Source organism: Nesoenas mayeri (assembly GCF_963082525.1).
Source record: "Nesoenas mayeri genome assembly, chromosome: Z".
NCBI lineage: Eukaryota > Metazoa > Chordata > Aves > Columbiformes > Columbidae > Nesoenas > Nesoenas mayeri.
Window position 1 is genome coordinate 31,557,305 of NC_137542.1, and position 24,630 is coordinate 31,581,934.

The 24,630-nt window shown below is 36.5% G+C and overlaps 1 protein-coding gene across 1 annotated transcript in view; it reads right to left on the bottom strand.

The window, feature by feature from the left end:
- Positions 1-3,163: 3,163 nt before the first annotated feature.
- Positions 3,164-24,630, bottom strand: part of CHSY3 (chondroitin sulfate synthase 3) — a gene marked incomplete at both ends in the record, with an annotated part of 159,947 nt that continues 138,480 nt past the window's right edge. The window contains one exon of the mRNA XM_080363083.1: positions 3,164-4,729. Coding sequence (XP_080219209.1) covers positions 3,164-4,729 — 1,566 coding nt within the window. The remainder of the gene's footprint in view (positions 4,730-24,630) is intronic.

Below are 24,630 nucleotides of genomic sequence, written 5' to 3' on the forward strand. Positions count from 1 at the left end.
ATCCTCCTTTCACTCCTCCCAAGCCCTGATTAAAATGGCCTGTTTGCTTCCCAAAAGCAGCTGGTGGCAGCAAGTGGAGCTCTTCTGCATTGGCTTGTGCTGTCTGTTTGCAGCTCCAGGGAGAGGCACCAGGCAGTGCTGGTGGCAGCAAGGATGTGATGGGCAGAAGGTGACGACTCCCATGCTGAGTTTCACACCTCCGCCTGGCCCTCTGCCTTTCTCCAGCTGGAAAACCAGTACCCTGCTCTAGAGTATACTCAGCAAGTCTTAGGAAGCCCAACCTGATGCTTTTCCTTCATCCAAAAGATGCAAATACTCTGATAAATTAAGTACCGTGAATGGGAAAATATGTCACAGTGGGGGTGGTAGGGGGATTTCTGAGGTTTCTGTGTGTGTGTCTGTGAAAGGCAGTGTCTGAAAAGCCAAAATGCCAGCAGTTCACAACCTACTTCCCAGCAATGAAACCATGGAACCTATCCCCACGTCAAGGAGATTTTGGAAAAATTGGTCATTATGTTCTATTATGGAGTAATTAGTTACGCATTTACAATGGGACATTATACACATAAAAATTTCATTTTACAATGAAGATTATGATTCAGACTAGATAAAAGCAAACAGCTGATTAGCACAGACATTCCCATCTTAATCTATATACATCCATAACATTACTCTAACACTTCTGTGCTTTTATTTCTTTTAATATGATCTCCTTAGAGGCATATTATTCCTTAAAGAGACTAACACAAGTTATCAAGTTATCTCAGGATAGTTATTTCAAAAGACAATACAACATATTTCATAATAAACATTTATAATCAGGTTTTTAACAAAGTAATTCATCATATAAACAAATGAATCAGTCAGACACTAAATAAATATTTGTACTGGTAGATACTAGCATTTTGCTTATATCATGTAGGACCTGATCCTGCAAGCCCTATGTATACATCTTTATCCCCACTGAATGATTGGTTTCATTTCTTGTTCTAATCTACTATTTTACTTTGAGCTGAGCAAACACTTTCTGGCCACCAATTTAAATATAATTGAAATAAGCACTGGAATACAACCCAGCAAACAATGATTCCCTTAGATGTCTTTGTAAATAATTATATTTTTTTTCCTGTTTATGAAATCATCACAGACATTTACCAACAGGCATTCAATTTTTGATATTTGCAATCTGAGCTCCACCAGTTACTTGAGATTGATTGAATAAATTGTATGTTCCTTGTTCTTGGTTCTCTAATTGAATAAAATACGACCTTTGCACTCAAAGAGCACTTTCCAATAATTATTTCATAAGTAATACTGAATTTTACTTTCTCCAGACATTGGAGCTAACAATAGTGGGCTAGTAAGGCAAGAGCCTCCAGGAGAATAACAAGCCAGGAGATGTCCTTGGGGAGGGCAGACAACCATAAATTACCGTCTATCTGTTCTTTTATTCTGAGTTTACTCATTCCTTTTGAGGGATGCCTTTTTCCTTGCATGGTAAATCCAGAACAGAGAACTTCAGGTAAGAGACATTAACTGACTTACACACCTTCCTGGTGCCTTAGGAAATATATCAGGATAATTTCATACAAGTTGATGTGTCAGTGAACTGCAGTGTCTTAGCTGTTTTTTGAAAGGACACACAGAAGGAGTCAGTTACAGTTTAAAATGTTTTTAAGCATCTGAAAACTTAAATTCAGTAATTGCTTACTCTTTCTTATACAGCTGTGTTTGAAATACAGTTTGAAATCAAGGGTACTGAGGTTATTATCTGTACCCACCATATTAAAGTTTGGCTGAATTCTGATGGTTTATTGTATGCATTTGAGCTATTATCACAGTATAATGTGGAACATTCTAAGCATGTGGCAAAAATAATGATGACTGTAACAAATTGCTGCCTGAATTGAAAAATGGAACATATTTTGAAATTAATCTCTCTCTCTGTCTGTCTAAATATACACACACACACATATATACATCCCTACAGAAACATTTCTCTAAAACACAAAAATTTATTTAATTATTTCTTATGTTGGGTGCATTTCAAATACTTTACTCTGGGAATCCACAATATGACAACTTCAGGCTGTCCAGAAAGATAAATCTTAAAACAGTCTTATAACCTGCACTAATATAAATATATTGGCAAGGAACTTTGACCAGCAATAGTAAATTTTGAAACTTAAAATATTATTCTACATTTATTTTTAAACAAAAAATTGCTAATGAGTACCAATATTCATGGAAAATGTAAAAAGAAAAAAGATACTTCTAACACTCTGTATCAAGTGCAGCTTTATGAAAGGAATGTAAAAGAAAAATGATGTATTAGACACTCATTCTAAAAACAGAAACAGTAACTTATACTATGTGTTACAAAAAAAGAAAATTATATGTCTGTACTTTATCATAAATAAAACATTAAGTCATAGTTTCTTCTTGTCTGCAAATAAAAAACATTGATTCACAAATCTTCTAAAGTGTAAATGAGCATTTCATTAAATCCTGTTCCTTGCGAAAATAAACTTCATTTACACTTGGAATGAATCACCACGAGGAATTTCCTGTTCTAATAAGACATTTAAGGACCTTGGTAGCCAGTACCAGTTGTATTTGCAAGTAGCTCCCCAGCGTTTCTTTTTTTTAAAAAAAATAAAGGTACAATCATAGTTATTAATTTACTTTAAAAATTCTAAAGATGAAGAAAAGTAGCATTTATACATATAAGTCCTCATATAAATTATAAAACTCAAGTTTATCTTATAGAGTTCCATCCCCAGAAGAAGCATAAAGCACTTTTGTGGTACCTTCACCAGTAAATATTTGTATCACATCAAATCTGAGAAATGCAACAAAGATGATAGTGCATCCCAAAGCTGAATTAGAACATTCTTCTGATGCAGTCTCTTATGATAGATGTCCTCCATGGGATCATATGATTGCTGTGACTTGACCAAATTTCAAATAAAGAAATATCAAGGAATTCACCTCATGAGTTCAGTAGGTATAAGAAACATCAGTGAACAGCAGACTCATCTCGCTTGAGGTCAACAGTCTTTGGAAGACAACGATGAGGGAGTTTAAAACTATGACAGAAAAATCAAATAATAATAACAACAATGAGGTAAACTCCCCTAAAGAGGACAAACAGGCTGATATGTCAGGAGACAGTTCGATTGTACCTGACACCCAAATGTTTCTGTAGCCAGAGTTCAGCCAGCTGCATGGTAGACGCAAATGTACTTGCTTTGGACCCTAAACACATTTTATATTGTTTCGGATCTAAATTGGGGTCACACTGAACTGGATGAAAAATATGGACGACTCCTACTTCTTGACTTCTGAAAGCCTTCAAGCCAGATGTTATCACTTTAGTAAACAGGTCTACATCCTCAAGGCCCCAGCCTTGAATTGAGGTATCAAATCCACCAGCGGTAAGTAGATCACTTTTGTAAATACAGGTAATTCCAAATCCGTACTCTCTCCAAAATCCCGTTCTTTTTGTGAAAGCAAAGCTACTGTCAGCTGGATGGTGGCCTCTGTATGTTACTTTTGGATCATATTGGCTAAAGATGATAGGGTAGTAAACCTGTTCTCCCTGAATAGTGTTGTCTCTGCATCGCTGGAGGAAGTCTGGTGTGAATACCAGATCAACATCACAGAACAGCAGCAAAGTGCCATTGTCAAATTGAGATGAGGCCATTTCAAGACCCAAACCTCTAGAAAACTTTCCTGTCATGGGAATCAGGGTCATATCTGCCTTAGGATACTTAATGTTGTATTCTTTCATTAGCTCTATGTGTTTCCTGGAGTCTTGGCCTGACTCGGAACTGAAAAGAATTATTGCCAGCTTTACATTCTGCCTTGTAATCAGACACGTCTTCTCAAAGTTATCCATAAACCTTGAGAAAATGTCAAATCTTCCGGTGAGAGGGACAAGAATATGTATTTTCTTGTCACTGCGTCCCCCAATGTCTTTGGTGCCTTGGAACGATGAGGAAAAAATCTTTAAAGAATTTGAAAGAAAAGAGAAAGACTGAGCGTCAATGTTAGTATCCTCCAGCAGGCTTCTTACATCCAGCTCCTCTGCTTCTTTGAAGAAAGGTTTGCTAAACAATTGCTGAAGGTAAGCATGGCGTCTCACTGGAACCGTCACTTTTCTTCCTTTGTGCCTTTTGTACAAAAGCAGTAAATCCAGGATATACTCTACTCCATGCAGAGGGTCAACCCTGCGGTAGCCATACTGTATTTCCTTGAAGTCAATGAGCCTTCCTCTAGATCTGGAGTTCTCATTTATCATTTCCATGACTTGCATCACAGTGTCGTCCAGTGCAGCCCGCAGGACACTGCTCAGGCTCTGCCGGGGTGGTTGGTTCTCCATCATCGAGTAAAGAAATTTTCCTGTCAGGAACTCCCATTCAATAACTTCATCCCTTTCATGTGGTTGGAAATGATTGAAAGATGGCATCAATCCCAGCAGCTGATCTTCCTTGTTTACTTCACTGTTACTCAGCCTACTCATCAGGGCACTTTCCCTATGGAGCTGGATGGTCCGATAGCGGAGTTCAGAAATTTTGCGACTCAATATGTAATTGTGCAGCCTGTATTGGTAGGCTGGTCTTTTGTTTGGATGAAGTGTGATGGCTGTGTGGATCTTGCTGTTGTGAAGATCTTGAATGTAACCCTTGCGGTTGTGTTCATAGTTTTCATGGAACAATTGCTGCATCTAGAAAGAGAGAGAGACAAAAAAAGACATTAAGTGGAAGCACTTCTAACCCACAAATGGACCCACATTGGCACTGTTGATCATTACCAATTCTAATAGATCACAGCTATTTTTAGGTACAGAATTTAAAGCATTCAGTAAGAATTATTTACTCTGTTTTGGTCTAAGTTTCAGTACTCTCCACAGCAAGCAAATATTGTCCTCTAACTAAACAGAAGGGCAGATATCTTGGGTTTATTTTCACTTCATGTAACTGCAAAACTAAACACTTAACCAAAGGTCTGTAGGTAATATTTCTGAGTTCCTAGGTGCAGGCTGAATGCTGCTATGCATGAAACACTAAGACTTCGCCTACATCTAAACCCTTATTAGCATAGATTTTTACTGAAAGGTTAGCAACACTTATTATGTTTTTCAAAAGGACCTTGGATTTATGTCTATGGAGTACAAGGCTGCTCGTATTTCCTACAGACATAAGCAAAGGGATAGTGCTACTTAAGATTAAAAAACTGAACGGACTTCATTTCAACAAAACTATTTTTTTCCATGTGGACAAAGAATTCAATGACTGAAATATAACCATTGGAATATGTGTTTTGGCAGGAATACATATAATAGAGTACGTCAATTAAGCTATAGATCATGCTAGTGTAACTCACCCTGAGTAATTTCCGATGTATTTCTGTGGCAAGAAAATACATCCTACTTCTGTCAAATTAGCAATTGTAATATCTTCTAAATAGAAGAGATACAATTTATGGCTTAAGCACAGGTCTAGGATTTAAAGCATCTGCCTTTTTTACCTTTCTGTGCTAGCAGCTGAACTGTAAGTAAATAATAAAACTTTCTCTGACTCAGTTTCCTTCCTAAAAGAAAACTTAGATCAATATTTATTTAACGTGATGAATGTTTATTCTTAAATGGGAAGTGATATGGAGGAGTAAAATATTAATGTCATAAATACATCTAAGATTCACTGCTCTTTGCTAAGCTAACACCTACTAACTCCTGAGAAATAGAATTATTTCCCACAAGTAGCAGAAAAAGAAGAGGCTGACTTTTTCATCTACAAACAGACTGGTCTGTAACTAACACATGAGGAAAATGTGCTAATTAGATAGGAAATGTTGTTCAAGGAGGTGCTGTAAGACTGAGCTATAATTAGATTTTGAGATGGGTATTGAAGTTTGTCTTTTATACACTGAGGAAATCAAGAGAGGTGAGGTCTGATTACACAATGTCTCAGACTCAAAACATTTAGCTCATTTTACTGCAATTCTTTCTAGAACAAAGGTTTTGCTAATAGCAGTAAAATAACTCCTAACAAAGCTAAGCACCATGACAATTATTTAAAATTCATTAGCACATACAAAAGGTACACATTGTCATATATAGAAAAATAGGATTTTAATACAAATTGTCTAGAATCTCTCTCCCACCCCATTAGACCACAAATTACTCTTCTTGCATGGCTACTACTATTAGCCAGGTTGGTGTTTCTGAGGTTACAGTCATGTAACATGGAGAAAAGCAAGAGTCTAATTCTGAGAGTGAAAAAACATACAGACTTACAAAATTACTCAAATAGTCATTATTCCCAGAACTCCTACCTAAAGCTGTCAAAGGACATCTGTTCTGTCTTGGGAGGTGGGTATTTTGTTTGTCACAGGATATGAGATGAACCAGGGATGTGAGGGCTTGAGGGATTTCTTTGCTATTACAGAGAACAGGAATCAACACCATCAGTACTGAGTCCGTTTTTAACCAGCAGTGCTGGCAAAATCAAAATGATCAGGTGAGATTTCAGTCTCTCCAATTATAAATGACACTCCCTTGCTGGTCCTTTTTATTTAAAGCTGTCCACTGTGTGCTCTGCAAGGTGACTGTGCTTCTGTATTCTCCAATTTTTCTGGAAAAATTGGAATTCATTATTTTCATGTTTAGAATGTCATATTAAAATACTCCTGTAGGAAAATAAAGAAAATGTATAACATTGAAAATAAATTTAATTGCTAAAATAATTTAATTGCTAAACGGTATCAGCATTATTCCCCACAAACCCTGACACTTCACTCTTTCCTAAGTCCTCTAATCACTTGAGTTTTTCTTCATCCACAGTGAAGAATGGTATCTGAGTATAAAAAAAACAACCTTTGCACATTTAACTTTTGGTACCTTAATTTTCATAGTGATATTCATTTAAAGTAATATAATATATTTTATCCAAAAGATTTTTAACAGATAACAAACTATCGCTGTAAAATGAAATGCTGTTCTCCTATTGTGCAAATTCTTTTATAACCCTCGACTTATTACAAGCTGAGCTTCACAGCAGATTCATTAGCAGTACTCATTTAACAGGAATATTGTATTAACATAAATACTGCATTTTTATTACATTCCAATTTCAGATGCCTGGGTGTATTAGATATGCTCCACTGAAATCACAGTGAGAGGATGCACTCCATTATACTAATGATTTTGCTTTTTATAATCAACAAAAGATTAACAGCAGCAATGAAAAAAAAAATCAACTCAGCAATACAATATTAGCGCACACACACAAAACTGTACTAATCCATTTTAAATTATGTTACTGAACACTTTTAGTAGATCTCAATACAGAGAAAACAGTTCAAAACAAATATGACACTGAAATCATAAACTCTTTCTGAAGTTATCTGGTTTTAATCTTGGTGCCACACAGAAATTTATTTCCAATATTGCAGGACAAAAATATGTTTTTACAACTCAAATTATTAACGTCTAAATGAAAGCAATTCAATGTGATCCTAACTTTGCTTTGAAATTTCTAAGCAAGGTGGTCAAGCCTTGGAGGCAAAGGGAAAGATTATTAAGTTTCCTGGAAAATGGATCTGTGCAAGTGTCTGAATTGGTCAATGGAGTCATAAGGGATCTGCAAAATGAGGTGATTTGGGAAGTGGTGAGATTTACTGAATCTATATTAAATTTATTCAGCATGGTAGAAGTAAACCTGCTTGCAAAAGTTCTCATTATTTTTAATACCTATGTAATAAAATGGCAGTGTAAATTCTGTGCAGATAAATGCAAAGCACATGTGGAGAAGGCAATTCTAATTATACCTGAAGAATGTCAGACTGTGTAAGCTGTTAGCACTCTGGAAAGAGAACCTAGTTACACAGTAAGCAATTTTTGTGCGAGAAAGGAAAAGCAAATCGCATGACGACAGGTCCAGAGTGAATCAGAAACATCCTTATATGGTTGTGTCCATAGTGTACCTGAATCTTGAAACCTGTGGGCAGGTACCTCATCAATATCATGATGTCCCATCCAAAACTGATAAGATGATTAGAAAGGTACTAACCAAGGCCATCAGATGATCACAAACACAGATGGTTAGATGAACAGATGACTAGGGTGAAAGGGAGTAATCCAAAGAGGGCCAACCTCAAGATCTATAAAGTCAGTAGCACCATAAAGGGAAAAGATAGCAAGTCACCATCTCATCACACATACAGAACTACACCACATGTAATTATGCTCTCAGGATTCAAAACCAGAAAAGTAAATACATAGCTCAGTGAGAGAACTTGCTGGCACAGTAAGCTGCTGATGGTGAAATCTTGCATGGCTTCAAAGAGTGAGCCAGCACGTTAGTGGAAGACTTTCATCATTGCTATGTTAAATGCAAAGGTACACTTTCCCCACAATATTGGTGTGCTCAAGACTTCTAGAGCCCCACAAAATGTCACAAAATGTCTTTACTGTTGTACACCCCTGCCTCAGCTTTTTCTAATGGTTACTGCAGAGAGAGGATATTTTGTTAAATGAACATTTAGTCTGAGATGATACAACCACTTCACATTCACTGAAAATAGTGAATGGGAGAAGTTGTCTTCAATTCAATACAATACATGGAGGCACAAGACTTTATTTTTTCATATTGCATGCCTTTGTGACATTCCTGAACAGTTTCCTGTCTTCTGAACAATTCTTACAGCACAACTAATGCAAGAGTTGGCAAGGACTTCTGCTTGCCTCTTTTCATGCTGCTGAAACTTGAAGCTGGCAAGAAATCTGAATAATTTAATTGTGCTCAGAGGAACTCTGGACTGCAAATAGGAATACAAAAATAAAATGAAAAGAAACAAATTATAATAAAGGCAATACCTCATTATTGTGGCAGAGAAATACAATAGCTAATACGTAAGCACAGTGTAATTTGCATTGCAAGCTTGGAAATAATTGTAATCTCTGTGATTTAGTGATGTAATAAAAAAATGAATGTTCTTATTACATATACACAAAAGCCCAAACCAACCGACTTTATTATTGCAAGACTATCTCATATTAAAAGATTGAATGCAAATGGTGGTTTTTAAATAAACACAATTTTTCTTTGAGCATTGTTTAACAACATTTTTTCCCATTTAACAGAGAAGACATGGAACTTAATCCTTCATCCACTCTAGCTGTACTGAAATCTACAGTAGCACTAAACTGTTGACCATTTTATCAAAACTGGACTTTTAGTAAATTTAGAAATAAGAAGAGAAGTAACTATTTCTGGTCTTTCTTCACCCTGCTCTTTAGAGTTTAGCTCTCCTAAAGATGAATATCTATTCACTGATGATAACTGAATTTTTCAGTGACTTCAAGGGGCATTTAATCCATTTGAAGAACACATGTAAAATCTACTGTGCTCAAAATGAAATCATTTGGCTGAGCAGCAGCAAGCTGAGTACTTTAATCAAATGATGAGTTAAAAAAAAAATCAGGTTACTAGAGGCACAGGAGGATGTTCTCAATAATGTATGCTATAATAAAGTGCACCACTAAGCTATGGGTGGTCATAAGCTTCTGGATGACATAAGAGATCTCAGCAAGTCATTTCGTATGATGCTACAAGAAAAACTGTCAGCCTGGAAAAGACAAGGATTAAGACTGGAATTATGAAATCCATATGCACTGGATAAAAGAGAAGCAATAGCCAGCTATGTTTAAATGGGGAACTGTTAGTTTGGAGGGAAGTAATTACAGAAGCTTCCGAAGAACAATATCATACCTAGTGACAATGGCACAAAATCTGAGACACTGCTCATGACACGAAGTCAGGGACAACATGAAGAGAGAAGAGGAGAAGACACTCCACAAGAGGAGCCAGAGAACTTGGAGAAGCAACACTTCAGAAATTCAGCTGTTATAATAATACAACACACATAATCTTACATCCATGGTTTTAAGAGGTAGGTGACTAAATATCTCAGGAAAATTGACTTCTTGAACTGGAAATAACTGACAACTAAGGAGAACATAATACTAGCAGATAGTCAGGTCACATGGAGAGATTATGAAACATCAGTGATTTTGTGTTGCATCAGTCAGAATAGTTCTGAAAGACACACCAGGCAATTTCACACAATTCTTAATCTGTACCTTTGTCAAATGCATGAAACCAAATCAACACAAAAGAGATTTGCCAAGACAGAAACTTTCCTATGAGAAGAGGTTAGTGTTACTTGGCTTGTTATACCTTGCAAAATGAAGGTTAAGAATAGTATTGTATATAAATACATTAAGTAAATAAGAAAGTGATAATGAAAGCAAACTAGCCTTACGTTTACCTGGGAAGGAAATTAAAGGAAAATTTCTAGCTGTCAGAAGAAGGGTATAGAATGGATTTTCAATAAAAGTAACGCATACTTTTAATCACATTACAAAAAAAACCAATTGCTTGTGAGTAGAGAAATCAATGACCTGAGAGATCCATTCCGTTTTTCCTAATGCTATAGTGTTCAGCTTTTAGTAAGAATTAATTACATATTAATAATAGGCAGCAGTCAACTTTCCTACAAACAGACATTACATTGAAAATATCTAACTTCCTCTTTCTATTCACAGTCCTCAGCCAACAGTAGTTCCTTATATTTCCACTTAGTGTAATACCTAAAAAATGAGCTTTATATCTGCAAAAATGATGACTGGTAATGTAATAGCTTTATAACACAACCATTAGTTTGTAGTTTATAATGCTACCAGAGCAACAATGTTGTGAAGCATTTTGCCACAAAACCAGAACAAATATTCGTGTTTAAATATTCAAATTATTGTAAGGCATTAAAACCTGCTGCTATCTCTATATTATGTCCATCACTTTAGCATATGATGCACGCAGAAACAACAGGAAAAACTGCAGTGTAATTATAATCTGTGCATGATAGTTAAATGCCATATATACAAGAGTTACAACCTGCTGCATATTGAAAGGCAAATCCACTAATTCTCCTAGAGAAATAAGTTTGAGCCCACACGGCCATACAAGAAAGTGCACCATACTCTTTTGTTTCACACATCATTAACAGACACATTAAATAAATTAAGCACCAGAATCAACTGTCTTTCTGCTGACATCATCCACTGGATGAACAAAATCTGATGTACTGATTCTAGCCCCGGTATGTAGGGGTTAGTAAGGAAAAAAATTACAAATTAAATTAATAATTTCTTCAGCATTAGGACTGTTTACTGAGTAGAAAGGGATCTAAATTCTTATTTGCAGATTCGCCAGGTATGATATGTAGTGGTCAAAACTAAAAAATAGCTATTTTTTTAATGCATATTAAAAGTAGAACTTTATAACTCTTCTGCTGGTCCTCACTTTAATGAGATTAATAAATAAAGGTTAATAGCAAACCCTTTTGGAACATTTTCTCTGCACCTCCTTCTTCACATTAGTCAAGCCATTGGACTGAAATCAGTTCAGGCAGGTGATATCAAGAAAAGCTAAGATAAAGCACTCATGAAACAGTGCTGCTCTGTTAGTAGACTTTTTTGACATTTCATCTCTTTATAGTTCTAAACTAAACAAACCCACTCCAAATCCCAAAGTTTTCCTGCAACGTAGGACAGACAATACAAGAAGGATGTATAAAGTCATGCTGTTTCAGCTACTGTCTTGCTATAGGGATACTTCACCAAGCACACAGTGTAATAAAATCCAAGAAATCAGTAGAGACAAAAAAAGCATATGCTAGAAAAAGAATGGTAAATACTTGAACTTTTGGAATATAACTGATAAACAGGCAAATTAAACAGCATTGTCATGCAAATACAACAGCACACATGGAAGAAAACAGCAAAATGTTTTCCATTACCCTCTGCGTTATCTAAGTGGAGTAATTGTGGTTTAAAGAAATTAGACTGACACCCTTTCAGCTTGCTTACGTTTTGTCTGTCTGTTGTCACTAACCCCCTTCTTTGGCACAAACCAGGCTTCAGAGCACCACATGTAATGGGGAAAGTGAGGGATTAATGACTTGCTTAAGTCCAAGAATGACAGTGAACAACAGCCCCCCAGTCACTGAAAATCTTCCTTCCACTGGCACGTGAAAGGGAAAAGGCTGGCTCAGAAGTTTTGATGATGTTGAAGATCTGACTCATTCTCTGTCCTGGATGAAAAAGGAGCGGTGATCATGGAAAAGGTATAACTGATTTTCATAACATAGCTTAAGCTTTGTATAATTCAGTGATCTTCAGACCTGTAGTTATTCCTCCACCCTCATGTCATTGAGAGCTCAGGAGAGCAAAGCACATCCATATTCTCACGGAGTTACACAGTGAGACACTGGCAAGTGCACTGGGACCAGCTACACATGCTTACAACATGAGTCTTGGGAGCTGAACTAACTGAACATATTTGCAGTCCAACAGCAGTTATGTCTGTCTGCAGTTGTGCCACATTACTGAAGGTGATTTATCATAGCAGTATTGCTTGCTATTGGATCCAGGTGACAGCCCCAAGCATGCATGTACTTTATATCCCTTCGAAGACCCTGGCAGACACATACACTTTCTTAAGCAACAGATCTTTGCTTAAAAGTTTTCCAAGTGATAAAACTGTTCTTGGGCTTCCCTCAGCCAGGTGAAGGGGCAGATCACCCTTAGGCGAGCCAAACCATTGCAAGCCCTCAGGGACCTACTGCCAAACCAGATCTCACCCATGTTCCTGCTATGCCACAAAGTCTGCTGCAGCTCCCCATACAACCACACTTACTCAGGGTTTTGCCCCTCGCTCACTCGTGGTGGTTGTGCCTCGGGTACTTCGTCCCTGAGAAACAGGGATTCTGATTTTATTCCTGCAGTAAAGAAAGATGCCCAATATTTGATTGCTAGAACCCTGCTGGAAAATTTAAGAGATTGCTGCCTTGGTTTCTGAGTAAACTGTTCCACCTCAAGGATAAAGAGATCTGACAGCTGTTTGCTACTTGCCAGTGAGCTCTCAGAAAAAAGTCAGATCTGGAAGAACAGTGTAAAAGGTGTTGAATTTGACTGCTTTTTTTTCTACTCTGAGCTTGCTCACAGTTAACATTTATTCCCAATCAATTTTTTTTGGTTGGAATTTTCCTTAAAACAAGACATCCTTTTAATAGCTTTGTATACAGCTCAGAGAACTTGAAGCTGTGTAACATCCTACAGCAGTATCTATTTAAATCATTCAGAAAATACAATACATATTGAAATTCTATCTTCAGACTGTAAATGTTCTAGGGTCAACAAGTAGTACATTAAAATGCTCTCCTGCTGAGCCCTAAAATAATTTGCTGTGATGAATGTAAAGAAAATCAATTTTCATTTCAAATATAAAGACCAAGATTTCAATGATTTCTGGTTCAGATACACACAGTATGAGACAGGTGCAGTGTTGATTAATAAGTGCTATTTCACAAATTTTACGATTTATTTCATAACTTTAATTCAGCATTTTAGAAATAATAAAAACAGACTCCTTCTGCATTTGTATCAAGTCTGTAAAATATTTCATCATTAAAATAGCATGCTTAATTTCATTATAATTGTCTACCAGCTAGCTATAATCTGTATCAACTCCACTTGACAAGAAACATTAGCTTTTTATGTACTTGCATTATTTACAGAATTCATATTATATTTTTAAAAGAGCATTTCAAAATTTGATCACAAAAGTTACACATAATCACTTGCAGGAAACAAAACATCTTCAGTACAACTCACTAAAACTTCCCAAAGTTCACAAACAAAACTTCATCAGAGCATTTAAAAATATTTCTACCTACAAAACTCATACTTCTTTTTAATATGCACTTGAGAAAAACCTCAATGAGCAAAAGAAGAGGAAAGTTACTTTGCCAACATCTTTCACTTAAGGCTAAACCATTTCTGAAGATATTTTACAGCCATCATAGAATCAAAAACTTAAGACACAGAATCACAGGATGTTAGGGATTGGAAGGGACCTCAAAAGATCATCTAGCCCAATCCCCCTGCTGGAGCAGGAACACCTAGATCAGGTTACACAGGAATGTGTCCAGGTGGGTTTTGAATGTCTCCAGAGTAGGAGACTCCACAACCTCCCTGGGCAGCCTCTTCCAGTGTTCTGTACCCTTTACTGAGAAGAAGTTTCTTCTCAAATTTAAGTGGAACCCCTTGTGTTCCAGTTTATACCCATTGCCCCTTGTCTTACCATTGGTTGTCACAAAGAGCCTGGCTCCATTCCCGTGACACTCACCCTTTACATATTTGTAAACATTCATGAGGTCACCTCTCAGTCTCCTCCAAGCTAAAGAGACCCAGCTCCCTCAGCCTTTCCTCGTAAGGGAGATGCTCCACTCCCTTAATCTTCTTTGTTGCCCTGCGCTGGACTCTCTCCAGCAGTTCCCTGTCCTTCTGCAACTGAGGGGCCCAGAACTGGACACAATATTCCAGATGTGGTCTCACCAGGGCAGAGTAGAGGGGAAGGAGAACCTCTCTCGACCTACTAACCACCCCCCTTCTAATACACCCTAGGATGCCATTGGCCTTCTTGGCCACAAGGGCACAGTGCTGGCTCATGGTCATCCTGCTGTCCACCAGGATCCCCAGGTCCCTTTCCCCTACACTGTTCTCTTACAGGTCGTTCCCCAACTTTTTCTGTTAGCAAAAATTTATAATAATGAAAGTTTTACTGTGACTATGAAATTATTTATTAAAATAAATGAAAGTTACAACTAACTCTATTACATAATAGATATATTTTGAATCATGTATTTATTTTTACTTCTTGATCTTAAACTGTCTCTTTCTCACTGTGTCACTGATTTGACCACACAGAGGCAAAACCATAGAAACGTGAAATTATTAGGCTTCAACATTTGCATCAGAAAAAAAAAAAAAACAAAAACGGAAGAAGTCTTTAAAGGTCATATATTTAGTCATAAACATCAAATTCCATCCTTTGGCTTATGGAAAAAACATTAAATGGTCATTTGATGACGGATTTTCTTTTCTGAATTGTTTCAGACCTAGTGTTATTTGTTTAATGATAAACTTCACTAAAACATGGTGTTGTGCATCTGCATATTTGATCAAAGATCTGAACACTGTTATTATTCTTCTAAGTGTATTAACAGCACAAAAACTGATTCCATATACACAAATTATATATAAACTGTAAACCTGATTTTTTTTTTTTTTTGTGCTACATGGGTAATGTTGCATTTGGTCTAGCAACATATCCCACTTTACAGGATTACCCCAGAAGGAATTTTTACTGAACAATTTCCCTTTTGTTACACAGACAAAGGTCATGGGCAAGTCCATTATTCTAATGACAAGCTGGGTTTTTCAAGCTTTTGGTTTTTCTAATCCTGTGTTTTATTACAGAGAATTATGGAATACTTTGTGGCTTGTGACAGATGGTTTGGATGTCCTCTGGACCCTTGTGCATCAAGCAACTAGTACGTGTTTGCCTACAATTGTTGCCAATAACCTACAATGACACTCAGCGTTTTTTATCATGGTTGTACTCAGCACAGTAAGAAGGCTGAAGTTCTCTACAGTGTTACACCAAAGAGCAGTTTGTTCTATGATTGTGTGAAGATTCAGAGGACAGTATTTATTCATAGAAACTTGGATAGAGCTATTTCTAAAAAACATAGCTGTAACGGATCCCCTCTGTTCTTTACTTGTAGAGACCAGCGTTCTCATATGATGTGTTTGAGAATTTTGGTTCATCCAGCCCCACTTCATGTTACCCAAATACGTTTGGGGCAAGAGAACTAACACCCTGCCGTGGGCCGGAGGCCGTGCTATCTGGCTGTACTTCACACTGTGACTTCACTACTATCAGATAAGCTGACACAAGGCCAGAGTCTCAGCACATGATCTACAGTCCTGTCACATTGCCTGATGTGGGAAAGTAACTGCTTCCACTGTAAACCCTGTCATGTGCAATGCACGAAATCTCTACCACTGAATGAAGAACAGGGAGATTTTTTCTGTGCCTCAATTTTATGGTGCAATATAGAAATACAGTGTTTCTATAGCCTTCATGCTTCAAGTACTCTGAGTATGTAATCTCAATACCATGGGAGAGAATAATTTTATAAAGCAAGAAGAAGCAGCCCCCCGCATACACCCACCCCAGTAACCACACTTTGTGTTTAATATGCACAATATATTTAGCATAGCCTACAAAAGGGAAGTGTTTTGAGGTACTATGTATCAGTGCAGTCAATTATTTGGACACAAAAGGGTTTTCCTCATCTTGTTTTAGTAGGTTTTAGGAATCTAATAAGTAATAATCTTAGAGGCTAAAAGGAAAATGAAAAAAAAAATATTTCAACTTGTTTTTATTGCTTTTTACCCTCAGTTTTACCAAATTGTCTGCAGAATCCATTTTGATACGGAAGACAGTAAAAACAAACAGCCCTGTTCTCTCCGAAGTCCACAGTGATTTGGAAACAGCACCTCACTTTCCACAAACATTAAAAGAAATAATAAGAATCTCTTTACTGTAACTACAAGATTTATCTATATAAGCAATGCACCAGAAAAGTTCCCCTTTTAGGCTTAGCATCACAATCATTTATCGACAGCTAATTAATATAAACTGCCTTTGAACAGCAATAGGCATTCTGCCTTCTCATTCTGTCCTCTTCTGTAAAAACATACAGTTTAGGAACTTGTTAAGTAATGTTAATCCAGTGCAACCTGATGCAACTTTGATCTTCAACCTTTAAGCTGATCCTGCTTGTAGAGCAAGGCACCGGGTCAGATTATCTCCAAGGTCTCTTAAACTATTCTATGACTCTACAAATCTACATTAATAGGTATTCTGATGTTACAAAACATAATTTGAATAGGAACAGGTGGCAGGAATTTCCACTGTATTAGAGAATCTGAACATGGCATCCTCCAGAAGTCTTTCACAAAAATATAAGCTTTGTGATACTGGAAACATTGACAATTCAGGGTGTTTTTAACTTGTTAATACATGACCTATGGTATACAGCACATATGGAGAAGCAAACATTTAGCATGATGCAAAATTTTTTGGAGTAACTCAGTCTTAAATAGATTCTACTTCCTCTGTTTATTTTATTTCCTCCCCTTTATCTTACAGTTAATTATTTTCACTTACTTCTATTCTTGGGAGTGTCTTTCTCTTCTGAAGACTTCTGGAAAGTATATACAGCACCTTCTCCTGTGCTTAACTGACACATGCCCATTTAATCAGATACCTAGTGGTGTTTTTTTTTCCTTCTTTTTTTTTTTCTTCCTCCCCTGGTTGTTTTTGGTTTTTTTTTGTTTTTTTTTTTCGCCCCCCTATTAGGTCTATATTGGCCTGGAATTATATAATAGGAGCCCTCTGAGAAGAGTACCATAATATTCCTGAAGATGAAATACACAGTCTCAACAAAAAGTATTGTACACAGCCAGCTAAACAAAATTACAGCAATGGCAATGTCATCAGCTGAACTTCCATGTAACCTGAAAAAGCTGACTGATAGTTTAGTAGCATGCAGCTGATGCCATAAAGAGTATTGTATAACATATTGTGAAGAATGTGATATTTCTTTTCTTACTAACAAGACTGCATGCACATCTACCAGATAAGTGGCAAATGAGATTATTTAGCTTAATACTGAATACATGATATTTATTTATTGGTCAAAGCAGAGCTGTTAAAGGACTGCCTGAGCAGAAAAATCAGTTTACTAAAGTTCTACGTAAAGCCCATGAAGGCAAGAATAGAAGTCAGCAAGAAAGAGACATTTTAAAGCCAAAAGAAAAAGTCAAAAGAGAAAACTTCACAACAAGACAAGGACGGGATGCCAGCCTACCCTGGGGAGTAGTGAGGATCAATTCACTTACACGACCAAGGGAGAACTGGGAAGGCAAGATACACTGGAAGGAATTTCTTTATCAGAAAACGTATCTTGCCCCATGTAGAAGAATGCAGTGTATTAGTAGATCTCTTCCCTGCTAATAAAAAGCTTTGCACGGTAACGATAACTAAGCAAGGAAATGAGCATGGGGCTTGCTTTGTCAGTAACCATGTACAAGCGAATACCAGCGGTGTGCTCCTAACACCTCTGCAATGTAAGTCTTGCCCATACCCATCTCCTCCCAGTGCTAAGTTAAATCATGCCAGGAATGCTCACACAGTTGGAATTAAAGTATTTAGTTACAGGGGACTATGAGAAATAAGCACTAGGTTCATAAAAAAGACAACTTTTCTAATACTGAATGGCTGCTAGACATCAGATCAGTCCCAAAGAGGCCTGGGACTGCTAGGCAGAGCAGTGCTGGTCCCTGGCTGAAATGCCATGAGATTAGTTTGCTATCACCTGCAGACTGGAACCAAACAGAAGGGAGTTTGGTGAGTTTCTCAATGCAGTTTGTTCAGATCTCTGAGTAGTCTGCAAAAAAAGAAACAGAATGCTACATTTGCCTTCACTGCTGCTTGTTTGATTATTTCTAGAAGTATTTTCTCCTCTGATATAGGCACATCGCAGAAGCAGCATTTTCATATCTGAAAATATTCATAATGCATAATAGCAAATCAGATTAGTAATAAAAAAAACAACTCAAGCACTAACATGAGAAAAATTGTTTAAAAAGTCATTGAGGTCCTCAGGAAAAAATGAAATTGGCTAGAAAAAAAATCCCAGAACTATTTCCACACAATTCATAATTATGCATCTAAAATTTTATTTCTCTTGAGGCACAGGCACATAGCTTGTTTTCTTCTCTACTGTTCTGTTCACCAACGACACTTTTGGTTTTTTAATCTTAAGAAGTTATCATTCTACTGCAAATACACTTCAGAAAACTGCTAGTTTTATCCTTTAAATAAGCTTTAAAAGCCTTTAATTATTAGAAAATTCAAAAATGTTTCATAACCGATTAAGTACAGATTTATATTCCAGTACTATTAGATAGTGTTGAAATGATGTGCGAAGAACAGCATCAATGTCTCCCATTAAGTAACACCACGAATTCAATAAAATAAATCCACTGTCTGAATATAATACACATTTGTTTCCATTAATGCCTAAACACATACAACAGAAATGTGTAGGAAAACTCTTGGCCTCAGATGTCTCTGTTTATTCACAATTAGCAATATTTCATAAAGAATTAAAAGTATTTCAATTCCCCAGCCCACTTGCCTCATTTGAATAGATTTTATATATAAAATAAAAAAGGACAAGCGTTGTAAAGAGACATACATAATGGAAAGCTTAGCATAGGAATGATACTTGCTTATATCTTTAAAGATGGAGAATAAGAATTCAGTTTGCAGCATCCATTTTAAATTACACTCAGCCAGGCAGCATCAGATAAAAACTCACTGCAGTCTTTTATGTAGTGCTGGTCTAAGGACAGACACAAGAATGTGAGGTAGGGACCATACATGTTTTTAAATCTACACAAGAATGTGAGGTAGAGGCAATACATGCTTTTAAATCTAACTAGCATAAAAAGAAAATATAAACATGCTTCTAGGGAAAGAAAACTTTAAGAGACCTACAAAGCTGCCTGGAAGCCTTTCAGACATCTTAGACAGCTAAGATGTTTGCTGGCTTCAAGCTCAGGCCATGTTTGGATTTCAGTTTTTTGGTAATAAATGCAAAATACTGACAAAAAAAGGATAAAGGATGATTATGGAAACCGTCAAACTGAAAAGAGAAACAGATCAGGGTTAGTGCATACCTAAGACTTACAAGGAAGAACATATTATTAATATAAAAAAGGCAATCTCATAAAAATCAGCACTTGTAGCAGAGCACCAACTTCCTGTTTAAAACTCTAAAGGCATTTAATTTATTTGATTTCCTTTGAAGCCTACATGTTTATTCAAACTGCCCTTGAAATCTTGCAGCTTGAAAAAAATGCTGGGTGAAAGTAGGTGTTCAGTTAAGGACATGTTGGAGCACAGGAGCCCTGAAAGACACCATCCAGGAAAAAAAAAAGCCAACAATGAAACCCATGACACAGAACCCCAAAATCATAACTAATTTTTTAAATTTAGCAGAAGCTACAGCCACTTCTGCATGCATTTGTCTGGATACGAGACCATGAATGTCATTCCACTTCAAGTGGTTTCAATATATTGAGGCTTGACAGACGAACAACAGATGATGCAAGCACTGAAGTGTGTTCAAGCACTCAGCCATGACTTAATTTGTTTATATACATCTATATGGAAGTGGTTTGGGAGACTTAAAGCTGTGACAAAGGGCTGCCCACAGCAGAAAATACTGCTGAGTAGTAATCCTGACCTTTCTTATTTGATTGAAAAAACAGGCATAAATTGTATTATTACAGCAAACCACTGAGAAATGCCTTGCTCAGGGTGTTATATCCTTCTATACACATGAGGTAAGAGGGAGGAAATGTTTTTTCCACTTGTCTTTGGCCATGCCACAATGTTTGCCTGCTGTGTCCAGATATTTTTTTTATAATTTAAGGTTCACCTTTGGGGACTCAGGTGCGAATACAGAGTTCAGTGAGGCATGACACCTTATTATCAAGAGAAAGGAGATTTACAGAGCCCTTTTCTGCATGGGTAAGCCTAGGTTCTTTCTTTGCTCACTCAACTAGTGGTGGGGCTTTATATTCCCACCACGCAGAAGTTTCGCCTGCTTGGGTGCACGGTCTGTACTTCCCAGGCAGAGGCAGGTGGATGAGTTTAGCACTGAGGGGAGAGCCTCAAAGATAATTGGAACTAAAACCTGCCTCCAGCCAGATTCGTATAATGCTAGGAATATTAACTTCACAGAGAAAACATACCATCATGCAGCTATAGTAACACAGGAATAATTTACATATAATAGATAACAGAAATGAGACATTTCTTTTTTACTAGGATGAAGAAACAGAAAATCAGCAGATGTAAAATGGAGAAGGACAAACTCTGTGTGTGATCAAGTACCTAAGGGAACCATGGCTTCTTAACATTACTGAAGCTCAGAACTTAGCGTGGAGCTAAAATGATTAAACATACAGATAACAGGAATACCCAAGACAACATTATAAGGGACATGAGCAGTGAGAACCCTTGCTGCTCCCCAGCAAAAGCAATTTGGTAGCTCAATAATGTCCAACTGCAAGGTCTCAGCATTACCTCACTGCAGAGATCAATCCTACAGAATGCAATATTAGTAACTCTTCCCAGACAAATGTATTTAGTAAAAAATGAGAATTTCACCACTTTCACATATATTGCGTGACATTAACATACTGAAACCAGGATTTTCAATACCTTCGGACAACAAAATAAATTAAAAAAAACTAAGAAGAACTTATCTCTTTTTTTTTAACTTGACGTAAAAGCTGCTCAACAGCCTGCATACTGATAGCCTGCATGATAGACCAGGTTAAACCTCTTTTTGCTTCAGTTTCGCTACACTTGCACTAGATTGAGTCACTACTCAGCAGACAAAGTGAACAGCGGGATCTCCTCGTCAACCCAGTTTTCCGTTCTTGTTTTGTCAGTAAGAGAAAAAAAAAAAAGATGCTTAAATTAAGACTTTTCTTCTTATGGTATAATGAAGGAGATTTAGTATAGCTTTCTTCCAGTTCATTTTACTAACATTAAGTTTATGATAAATTATGAACCCCCCCTGAGCTAAACATCCAATTAAAATAAAAAAAGCATGGCAGGATGTCTGTTACAATGTTTTTCTTAGAAGAAATCGTAATTATATTGCCATCTTGTTTTTCCTCAGGCATAGCTGAGTTGTTTTCTGACTGGATGGGATGAAAAAATAGCATTAATTAACAAGAATGTATTCTTACATCATCACTGACACTTAATCTTGCACTAAAAATAAACAAAATCCAAGCCTAGTGAGTTATATGTTTCATGGGTACTGGAGATGGTGCAATGAACAGTATTATAAAATATTCTTAACAAGATACTTCATTGTTGGTTTTCTGAATTAGGAAGTCCTGCTGATTAGTAAAAAGAAAAAGACTTCCAGCTACAGAGTGCTAATTTAAAACCCATTTTACATTGCCTCATACATCTTTATGGCTGAAAATGTTCCTATTTTTAATACACACTTGAAGAGCTATGTTATGAAAGAAGTGGTATTACCCTCCTAATGGCAATTTCTGATTCAAGCCATAGAATTCAAACTATGTTTTTCTTTCAGGTAGTAAAAGACCTGTGCATTCACTGGCTCTGTCAGTAATAAAGTCCAGCAATTTTCTTACAAATCACAAAAGCATGTCTTTCTTGGCGATTAAGTCATTAAGGAATTCATAATCTACATGCACTGTCTTGTATAACATTATATCACATCATTCTGTTTTATACCAAATCTGTCACAGCATAATAAAATACACAGAAACCATTTCTGTAAATGCTTACCATAGATTTTAGAACAAAAGTGAACAAAAAATACGACAAATGGGCAAGTGTGATGGGGTATGGCAAACGGCCAGGACAGATATATTTGGAGAAATACTCAAAAGAAGCAAGTTCCCAGAGAATATAATTCAGAAAAAAAAGTAAGGACTTCAAATTTTACCAATACAATTGACCTAAATAATTCAGAAAGTATATGGCCCTTGTTTTTATTAAATTGTTCGTTGGCTTAATTTATGTTTTGAATGGAGGATGTAGGGCAGAAGGGAACAGGCAAAGGAGAGTAAAAATCCAAAGTGCAATAGTTCATTTAAATTTTCTCCCGTCTCTCACTGTAAAATGTTATAATACCTTGAAGGAATGGCAACCAGGACTATAGAGAGCTGGGGCTATTTCTGTTGGATAACACTACATTTATGGATATTAAGAAAAAGACTCCTCTGTCAAGGTAGCAAATACTTCAGTTTTGTAATGATAGTGATACCATATAGCAAGACAAAGTCTTTCTTACACAATATCTTTTTATTATCAGCTTGAAAAAACATTACAGAGTTGTTTGAAACCCATCTAACAGGATTATTACTTTTTTTTTTTTTTTTTCTTGGATATATGCCTACAGGGAGCTGTTATTTCTGTTACAGCCATGCCTGTAAATTCCTATGAAGAGTAAAACCAGGCAATGTTTGTTTAAAATACTGAATGAAATGCAGAAAACAACAAAGACCTTTAGAGAGATACGATAACAGTAATGAGTTCATTCAAAAACATGGCAACAAAATTATTTTTCCTGTATTATGACTGAAGATAGATATGGAATGCGGGGATGTAAGAGGTAAGATGGTATTGACACTCAAGTTACACTGAAACAGGGTTTAGGAGAATGGGTTGAAATGTCACTCTCTCTCTCTCAAAACCAGTTAGACTCTGCCTTCTGAGAAAAACTATACCCTATAACATGCCAATGACCTCACTCATATATGGAGTTCACAAGCCTTATCAGAAATGAAGAAAGAAATAATGTATTGGAACTTACTGATAATAAGCTAAAATGCACTAAGACTACGAAATAGATACATAATTGGTTATTGTTCCTACCACCATTTTGAATATTATAAAGTGATCAATCATTTGCTGAAAGATTTCAGCAATCAAGCAGAAGAATCAGCTATTTTCACTTTGGAAAATAGTTTTGGTCTTTTCTCTTCAGTGCCAGATGAGATCTTCAACATTTAGAACATATATCAACATATTTTTCCCTACAGATATCACCAACAGGAGCTCCTTTCAAAAAGAGGTCTAAACATACAGATATGGCACCATTTGGAATTGCAGTCACCTCATTCACCAAATAAGCATGTTGTTTTTAATCTGTTTGTAAAAGGACAAATATTGGTGTTAGTAACTCAGTTTTAAGCCTTTTTAGACTTACTTAGCCTGGCTATGTGACAGCAGCTATATGTTAATGTATCTCTCCAGTCTGAATTATAGTTACACTGATAACACAGAACAGTTCAACACCACAATGGAACAAAACCCCATCTAGCCAAAATGGTCACCAGGTTGATACATGTAAGTTGCCTCAACTCATTTCTATACCTGAATCAAACTGAAAAACCTCTTTTGCCATTTTACAATTTATTCTTTCTTGCATCAGCTTAAAGAAGCTGCAGACATATGAACCAGTCCTTTCTCTTTCCAAGACAGGTGTTTACAAAGTAATTCCTTACTGAACTCTAACTTAAAAATGCCCCCATTAGAAGCCTTAACACATGATGACATGAAATCTATTTTTGTGTAAAATAAATTCAGAATCATAATCACTGAATTTTCATCAATTTACTTCACAACACTCCTTCCCATGCAAGACTTGGAAGAGAAAGAAAAACTTGGATGCAGCACACACAGCAAGAAGTATCCACACAAAATGATCCTTAATCATTGCTTCTACATCACCCAGACACTACAGTAAAGGCTGTTCACCATAATCAAACAACTAAATTTTCAGAACATTTAACTTTAGATCTCAAGGTACAAACAATATTTTTCTAAAGCTGACAGCTACTTGAGAATTACAGTAAGCAAGTCAACATCCTTGAAACCCTCAGCTACACATTTACCTTCCAGATATGGATTATAAATTCAATAAGCTCAATATCCCCAAGTGAACAAAGTGGCAAAGAATGAAAACTTGCGTAAATATATTTGGAAACAGAAGTACCTAAAATATGCATTTCTGAAAACA